The sequence below is a fragment of the Sebastes fasciatus genome, chromosome 24 (genome assembly GCF_043250625.1).
Source record: "Sebastes fasciatus isolate fSebFas1 chromosome 24, fSebFas1.pri, whole genome shotgun sequence".
NCBI lineage: Eukaryota > Metazoa > Chordata > Actinopteri > Perciformes > Sebastidae > Sebastes > Sebastes fasciatus.
The window spans coordinates 923,175-931,887 of record NC_133818.1 but is presented as its reverse complement, the minus strand read 5'-3'; the positions used below and the strand labels follow the sequence as shown (position 1 = coordinate 931,887).

At 45.8% G+C, this 8,713-nt stretch overlaps 1 protein-coding gene and 1 long non-coding RNA gene across 2 annotated transcripts; one reads left to right on the top strand and one right to left on the bottom strand.

The window, feature by feature from the left end:
* Positions 1 to 189: 189 nt before the first annotated feature.
* Positions 190 to 8,534, bottom strand: f2 (coagulation factor II (thrombin)). The gene is made up of 15 exons (XM_074627190.1): positions 8,225 to 8,534; positions 7,539 to 7,619; positions 7,361 to 7,440; positions 6,495 to 6,519; positions 6,225 to 6,290; positions 6,008 to 6,122; positions 5,110 to 5,254; positions 4,660 to 4,945; positions 4,446 to 4,559; positions 4,042 to 4,168; positions 3,776 to 3,943; positions 3,511 to 3,684; positions 2,956 to 3,134; positions 529 to 599; positions 190 to 418 (listed from the first exon to the last, which is right to left on the bottom strand). Exons 1-15 carry the CDS (start codon positions 8,517 to 8,519, stop codon positions 260 to 262), a joined length of 2,085 nt encoding a protein of 694 aa, XP_074483291.1. The 5' UTR covers positions 8,520 to 8,534; the 3' UTR covers positions 190 to 259.
* On the top strand, positions 6,922 to 7,415 carry LOC141763000 (uncharacterized). The gene is made up of 3 exons (XR_012592955.1): positions 6,922 to 6,934; positions 7,055 to 7,114; positions 7,295 to 7,415. It is a non-coding gene; the product is annotated as an uncharacterized LOC141763000 (long non-coding RNA).
* Positions 8,535 to 8,713: the final 179 nt, after the last annotated feature.

The window sequence follows — 8,713 nt, the reverse complement described above, 5'->3', positions numbered from 1 at the left end:
TCTGAAGACCTCCAGACCTCTTTTATTGACTAGTTGAGGACGTCATGATGAGGTCACGCTGTTAGCTGGAGGCTAACGCTAGCTGATTATTGATTACTGATTACTTGTTGTGTTGTTATATTGTGACGTGACGTTGTTTAATCCCAGGTGTAGGTTTGATATAAAGGTTAATGAGAGCAGGCGTCAGCGTTGTAGGATGTGGATAAACTTTATTAGCATTCTGTTGCTGAACAGTCACAACAGGAAACAGGAAATGAGTCTAATCGTCGCCGTCGTCTTTTCCCGTCGCGTCGATGATCTTCCTCATCCAGCGGCTCATCCTGAACACGTGGGTGTAGAAGCCGTACTTCCCGTCGCGGTCGCAGCCTTCGCCCCACGACACGATGCCCATCTGGTACCAGCGATTCTCTGCCGGGTACTGAACACAACACAACGGTTCCTCGTTACATTATTACAGCTGTGTTCTTCAAACACCACGTCTAACTCTATATACAGCATAATATACAGCAGTGAGATGATGATCCTCACCTTCATCACAAACGGTCCACCGCTGTCTCCCTCACAGGCGTCTCCACGATGGGCGTCCTCCGGTTTATAACCTGAAACACAAAACTCACGTGGTTAAACTAAAAGGTGAGGTCAGTTGTTAGAGACGGGACTCACAGGACTCACGATACCGACGAGTCACGTGAGTCGCTAGTATCTTCAGTCACGTGAGTCGTTAGTCACGTGAGTCGTTAGTATCTTCAGTCACGTGAGTCGTTAGTATCTTCAATCACGTGAGTCGCTAGTATCTTCAATCACGTGAGTCGTTAGTATCTTCAGTCACGTGAGTCGTTAGTATCTTCAATCACGTGAGTCGCTAGTATCTTCAATCACGTGAGTCGTTAGTATCTTCAGTCACGTGAGTCGTTAGTATCTTCAATCACGTGAGTCGCTAGTATCTTCAATCACGTGAGTCGCTAGTATCTTCAATCACGTGAGTCGCTAGTATCTTCAGTCACGTGAGTCGCTAGTATCTTCAATCACGTGAGTCGCTAGTATCTTCAATCACGTGAGTGGTTAGTATCGTCAGTCACGTGAGTCGCTAGTATCTTCAGTCACGTGAGTCGTTAGTATCTTCAATCACGTGAGTCGCTAGTATCTTCAATCACGTGAGTCGTTAGTATCTTCAATCACGTGAGTCGCTAGTATCTTCAATCACGTGAGTCGTTAGTATCTTCAATCACGTGAGTCGCTAGTATCTTCAGTCACGTGAGTCGCTAGTATCTTCAATCACGTGAGTCGTTAGTATCTTCAATCACGTGAGTCGTTAGTATCTTCAATCACGTGAGTCGTTAGTATCTTCAATCACGTGAGTCGTTAGTATCTTCAGTCACGTGAGTCGTTAGTATCTTCAATCACGTGAGTCGTTAGTATCTTCAGTCACGTGAGTCGCTAGTATCTTCAATCACGTGAGTCGTTAGTATCTTCAATCACGTGAGTCGTTAGTATCTTCAATCACGTGAGTCGCTAGTATCTTCAATCACGTGAGTCGTTAGTATCTTCAATCACGTGAGTCGTTAGTATCTTCAATCACGTGAGTCGTTAGTATCTTCAATCACGTGAGTCGTTAGTATCTTCAGTCACGTGAGTCGTTAGTATCTTCAATCACATGAGTCGCTAGTATCTTCAGTCACGTGAGTCGTTAGTATCTTCAATCACGTGAGTCGTTAGTATCTTCAATCACGTGAGTCGCTAGTATCTTCAGTCACGTGAGTCGTTAGTATCTTCAATCACGTGAGTCGTTAGTATCTTCAATCACGTGAGTCGTTAGTATCTTCAATCACGTGAGTCGCTAGTATCTTCAGTCACGTGAGTCGTTAGTATCTTCAATCACGTGAGTCGCTAGTATCTTCAGTCACGTGAGTCGTTAGTATCTTCAATCACATGAGTCGCTAGTATCTTCAATCACATGAGTCGTTAGTATCTTCAATCACGTGAGTCGTTAGTATCTTCAGTCACGTGAGTCGTTAGTATCTTCAATCACGTGAGTCGTTAGTATCTTCAATCACATGAGTCGCTAGTATCTTCAGTCACGTGAGTCGTTAGTATCTTCAATCACGTGAGTCGTTAGTATCTTCAATCACGTGAGTCGCTAGTATCTTCAGTCACGTGAGTCGTTAGTATCTTCAATCACGTGAGTCGCTAGTATCTTCAGTCACGTGAGTCGTTAGTATCTTCAATCACATGAGTCGCTAGTATCTTCAATCACATGAGTCGTTAGTATCTTCAATCACGTGAGTCGTTAGTATCTTCAGTCACGTGAGTCGTTAGTATCTTCAGTCACGTGAGTCGTTAGTATCTTCAGTCACGTGAGTCGCTAGTATCTTCAGTCACGTGAGTCGTTAGTATCTTCAATCACGTGAGTCGCTAGTATCTTCAATCACGTGAGTCGCTAGTATCTTCAGTCACGTGAGTCGTTAGTATCTTCAATCACGTGAGTCGCTAGTATCTTCAATCACGTGAGTCGTTAGTATCTTCAGTCACGTGAGTCGTTAGTATCGTCAGTCACGTGAGCCGCTAGTATCTTCAGTCACGTGAGTCGTTAGTATCTTCAATCACGTGTCGCTAGTATCTTAAATCACGTGAGTCGCTAGTATCTTCAATCACGTGAGTCGCTAGTATCTTCGATCACGTGAGTCGTTAGTATCGTCAGTCACGTGAGTCGTTAGTATCGTCAGTCACGTGAGTCGCTAGTATCTTCGATCACGTGAGTCGCTAGTATCTTCAATCACGCGAGTCGTTAGTATTGTCAGTCCCGTGAGTCGTTAGTATCGTTAACGCAGTGAGTCGCTAGTCACGTGATTCATCAGTCAGCTGTTGAGGTGTTTCAGTCTGAAGCCAAACGGCGGCCCGTCAGACTGACCTCCACACAGTTGATTCTTATTCACGTAATAAACGTAGAACCGTTACCGGCACAGAACATGTTGTCGGTGGTCCTGACGGACGTGGAGCTCCGGCAGATGTTCGGCTCGACGATGGGGAGATGGATCTGCTGGAGGTATTTGGGTAAATTTCTGGCTGAGGGGTTCCAGGTTTCCTGCAGGTTCCCCCAACCGGTGACTCGACCTTTATATCCGGCAGACAGCATTCTGTTGGAGGGGAAATGTAACGGGTTAACGGTTCTGACGGGTTAAACCAGATGGATCACAGAGTTTACCGTAAAGGGTTAACGGTTCTGACGGGTTAAACCAGATGGATCATAGAGTTAACTGTAAAGGGTTAATGGTTCTGACGGGTTAAACCAGATGGATCACAGAGTTTACCGTAAAGGGTTAACGGTTCTGACGGGTTAAACCAGATGGATCATAGAGTTTACTGTAAAGGGTTAATGGTTCTGACCGGTTAAACCAGATGGATCATAGAGTTTACCGTAAAGGGTTAATGGTTCTGACCGGTTAAACCAGATGGATCATAGAGTTTACCGTAAAGGGTTAATGGTTCTGACGGGTTCTGTGGTTGACTTACGTCTTGGCGACCTTCTTGGTCGGCAGGCAGATGGGGTGGATCCGATCGGTGAAGGTGACGGGTCGTCTCAGGTGCAGCAGAGCGATGTCCCGATTCAGGTTCTCCTTCCAGTTGTACTTTGGGTGGACGATGATCTCACTGATGGCCACGATCTTCTCGAAGCCGCGCTCAAACCTGGAAGGTCATCAGAATTATTCTCTGGTTCTGCTCTCAGGAACCCGTCTTATATATATTATATACCGCAGGTGCAGACGGCGAAGCTTACGCGGCCCGGTTGTGTTTCCCCAGTCGGACCAGGATGTCGTTGGCAGTGAAGTTCTTGTTCCAGGGCGGGTAGAGGATGCAGTGAGCGGCGGTGAGGATCCATTGATCGCTGATCAGACTGGCGCCGCACAGCAGCTCCTGAGGGCTGCGCTTGTACAGCATCACCTGCCTGCAGACCGCAAACAGGTTCTGGTCACGTACAGGTACCAGGAATCTTTCTATAGTTTGGTTACCATGGTGACAGCTTGTTGGTCTAGGTTTGGTTACCATGGTGCCGAGGCTACCTCGGCATCGTCGCCCCCGACGATGCGTTGTTCCCGGTATGACTCCAGCAGCTCGCCCTCCTTCGCGTCCTCTTTCTTCAGAGCTTCAAACAAGGGGCGTTCTCCGCACACTGGGACACAACCAGACAGTCAACCAGTTAACTAACCAGTCGACCAGTCAGTCAATCAGTTAACTAACCAGTCAACCAGACAGTCAACCAGTTAACTAACCAGTCAACCAGTTAACTAACCAGTCAACCAGACAGTCAACCAGTTAACTAACCAGTCAACCAGTTAACTAACCAGTCAACCAGTTAACTAACCAGTCGACCAGTCAGTCAATCAGTAAACTGGTTAACCAGCACACCGGTTAACCAGTTAACCAGTTAGTTATCTCTCAGTACTCACCACTCTCTCCTTGTCCGAAGGTTCGAGGGTTGAAGAAGAGTTTCTTGGTCGTGAGGACAGAGCGCTCGCGACCTTCAGTCTCTGAGGTCAGAAGGTCGTCCACCAGCAGGTCCTCTGGGAGACAGACAGGTAACAGGTAGGTATCACCGGTGTAGTACTCTGTAGTAGTAGTAGTAGTAGTAGTAGTAGTACTGGTACTAGTAGTAGTATTTACCACACAGCTCCAGGTCGCAGTAGTCGATGGTCACGTTTCCAGAGACCTTCACGTAGCACCAGGGGCCCTCGGGGTCTTTGTCAGGGTTACGGCACTTGTTGCCCTGGAGACTGACCTCGGGGATGAATTCCTTGTCCACGCTGCGCTCCGTGGCCTCCAGCGAGGACCACGCCATACAGGTGTGACCCCCCAGGGTGACCGCCAGGTCGTCGATGTAGTCCACGCCGTAGTTGAGTAAACAATCGCTGGTTCTGATTGGTTCAGGGGCCATGGTGGGCGGGACAAAGTCCTGACCTTTAACGACAAGAGAGTGTTCTTATTAATCTTCTACCAATATATGTAGTAGTACACATAGTATTTCTGAGTCTGGCAGTACTTGTGTGATGAATATGGGTACTCGGAGGACTAGTACGTAGGGATATTGTAGTATTTAGTTAGTAGTACTAGCAGGTACTTGCCACATGTGGGGACCCTGCAGGTCTCTTTCTGGACCGTGGGGTCGGTGGTGAAACACCAGGGTCCCTCTGGACGGTTGTTGGGGTTCCGACAGAAGTTCTCCTGCAGGACGCTGTCTGGTTCTGAAGAGTTGAACTCCCTAAAGACGGACAGACAGGTTCATTCATTATAGTAGTTAACTAGTTAACTTGGTTGGCTGGTTGGTTGGTTGTTTGTCTGGTTAGGTGGTTGGTTGGTTGGTTGGTTGGGTGGGTGGTTGGGTGGTTGGCTGGGTGGGTGGTTGAGTGGGTGGTTGGATGGTTGGTTGGTTGGTTGGTTGGTTGGTTAGTTGGGTGGGTGGTTGGTTGGTTGGTTGGTTGGTTGGTTGGTTGGTTGGTTGGTTGGTTGGTTGGTTGGTTGGTTGGTTGGTTAGTTGGGTGGGTGGTTGGTTGGTTGGTTGGTTGGTTGGTTGGTTGGTTGGTTGGTTGGGTGGGTGGGTGGTTGGTTGGTTGGTTGGGTGGGTGGTTAGTTGATTAGTTGGCTTGATAGTTGGTTGGTCAGTTGGGTGGTTGGTTGGTTGGTTGGTTGGTTGGTTGGTTGGTTGGTTGGGTGGTTGGTTGGTTGGTTGGCTGGGTGGTTGGTTGGTCAGTTGGGCGGTTGTTTGGTTGGTTGGGTGGGTGGTTGGTTGGTTGGTTGGTTGGTTGGTTGGTTGGTTGGTTGGTTGGTTGGTTGGTTGGTTGGTTGGTTGGGCGGTTGGTTGGGTTGGTGGTTGGGTGGTTGGGTGGTTGAGTGGTTGGTCAGTTGGGTGGTTGGATGGGTGGTTAGTTGATTAGTTGGCTTGATAGTTGGTTGGTCAGTTGGCTAGTTACTTGGTTGGTTAATTGGTTAGGTAGTTGGTCAGCTAGTTAGTTACCTTATTATGGGATGTGGGAAGCTGTGCCTCCAGTGTTGACATGTTCGTCCTGATTGTGTGATGTTGATGTTTCCGTCGTAGTTCACACCTGAACCAGAACCTGAAATACACTGACCTGAACACACACACACACACACACACACACACACACACACACACACCCCCAGGTTGTCAGTATTGATGTATATTTTATTACATTAACTTTATTAATATTTACCTTCTATACACCGTCTGACCAGGTCGATGTTGTCCTGAGTTCTGATCATCTCAGTCCCTTTACAGTCTGACAGACAGACAGACAGACAGGTAGTTAGGTGTTTGTGTACTCTGGATGTGTACTCTGGTTGTGTACTCTGGTTGTGTACTCTGGATGTGTACTCTGGTTGTGTACTCTGGTTGTGTACTCTGGTGTTCTGGACTTTGTTCATGTTGACAGAACGTCTGATGAAACTTCAGATTTGAAGTAAATAAATAGAACAGAACTCACCCAGATACTTGGTCCAGAAGATCTCCTGGAGAGGAGACAGGTTACTACTGGTTACTACTAGTTACTACAGGTTACTACTGGTTACTAAAGGTTACTACTGGTTACTACTGGTTACTACTAGTTACTACAGGTTACTACTGGTTACTAAAGGTTACTACTGGTTACTACTAGTTACTACAGGTTACTACTGGTTACTAAAGGTTACTACAGGTTACTACTGGTTACTAAAGGTTACTACTGGTTACTACTAGTTACTACAGGTTACTACTGGTTACTAAAGGTTACTACAGGTTACTACTGGTTACTAAAGGTTACTACAGGTTACTACTGGTTACTACTGGTTACTACTGGTTACTAAAGGTTACTACAGGTTACTACTAGTTACTACTGGTTACTACTGGTTACTACTAGTTACTACAGGTTACTACTGGTTACTACTGGTTACTACTGGTTACTAGAGGTTACTACAGGTTACAACAGGTTACTACTGGTTACTACATGTTACTACTGGTTACTACAGGTTACTACTGGCTACTACTGGCTACTACTGGTTACTACAGGTTACTACTGGTTACTACAGGTTACTACTGGCTACTACTGGTTACTACTAGTTACTACAGGTTACTACTGGTTACTACAGGTTACTACAGGTTACAACAGGTTACTACTGGTTACTACATGTTACTACTGGCTACTACTGGTTACTACAGGTTACTACTGGTTACTACAGGTTACTACTGGTTACTACAGGTTACTACTGGTTACTACTGGTTACTACTGGTTACTACTGGTTACTACAGAGTACTACAGAGTACTACTAGTACTGTTACTACTGAGTAGTGAATGAGAGCAGAATGGAGTGGTACCGTTTTATCCGGCTGTTCGAACACCTCTCTGGCTTCTTCATGGTCACAGATCTCCTCAACACACTCTCTCTCCAGGTTCCCTGATATCAAATCATAACATTAATATAATCATAATAATACACATTAATAATACATATATATGTACTTTAAGTGTTTTCTGATGGTTCAGGTGACTCACCTGATTTCACCTCCTCAAACATCTGATTGGCTCGTCGGTCCCTGACCAACAGCTGAGAGGCCGACTGGCTCTCCAGGAACACTACACACAACATATTCACATTCATATTCATATTCATATTCATATTCATATTATAATTAATATTCATATTCATATTATTATTAGTTTTAGAGAGGCTGACTGGCTCTCCAGGAACACTACACACAACATTAATATGATTAGTTATTATTGGTTCCAGCGCGCTGTACCTAATAAACTGACCACTCGAGCTAGATTAACTTCATCATGTGAAACTCTGTCAGTCACAGACAAGTAGTAGAACAAGTATTCAGATACTTCAAGTCAAAGTACTACAGTGTACAAATACTCTGTCACAAGTGAAAGTCCAGCATTGAAAACATACACAAGTATTATCAGCAAAATGTACCTGAAGTATTGACTGTAAAAGTACTCATCATTTAAAAAACAGCTGCTTTCAGTAGTAGTAGAAGTACCATGGTGGGCAGTAGGAACAAAAGTAGTAATAGAAGTACTTTAAGCAGTATAAGGTGTAGTAGTAGTAGTAGTAGTAGTAGTAGTAGTACCATGCTGGGCAGTAGAACCAGCAGTAGTTATAGCAGTACTTTAAGCAGTATTAGGTGTAGTAGTAGTAGTAGTAGTAGTAGTAGTAGTAGTAGTATTGGTACCATGCTGGGCCAGGCAGCTGTTCAGTAGAACCAGCAGTAGAACAGCAGCTGGTTTCGACGTGGCCTCCACCATGATCCAGATCTCCAACAAGCAGAACCTCAAAACCAGATCCAGATCCAGCAGAGTCCGTCCTCGATCTGTCTCCCGGTCTCTGTCTCTCCGTGGGGAGGATGGGGGGGACGGGGTTATTGACCAGAGGGTCAAAGTTGAATTCAGACTGATGAGTCGGACGTGTTTACTTTGACTCAACCGGCTCAGGACATCTGCAGTACTCTGATGTACTGGATAGTACATGTAATACTCATACTAAGAGCAGAGGGCACTGCATCATGTTTTCTCCACTGGAAGGACACCCTAGAGGACACTGCATCATGTTTTCTCTACTGGAAGGACACCCTAGAGGACACTGCATGATGTTTTCTCCACTGGAAGGACACCCTAGAGGACACTGCATCATGTTTTCACTACTGGAAGGACACCCTAGAGGA

What these genes read in the sequence shown, in the direction of transcription:
- f2 (XM_074627190.1), bottom strand. Translation starts at nt 8,519, where the DNA reads ATGTACTATCCAGTACATCAGAGTACTGCAGATGTCCTGAGCCGGTTG. An exon ending in CGACAACATGTTCTGTGCCG is followed by an intron (nt 600 to 2,955) that starts GTAACGGTTCTA and finishes TTTGTGTTTCAG; the next exon opens with GTTATAAACCGGAGGACGCC. An exon ending in GTGGACCGTTTGTGATGAAG is followed by an intron (nt 419 to 528) that starts GTGAGGATCATC and finishes TGTTGTGTTCAG; the next exon opens with TACCCGGCAGAGAATCGCTG.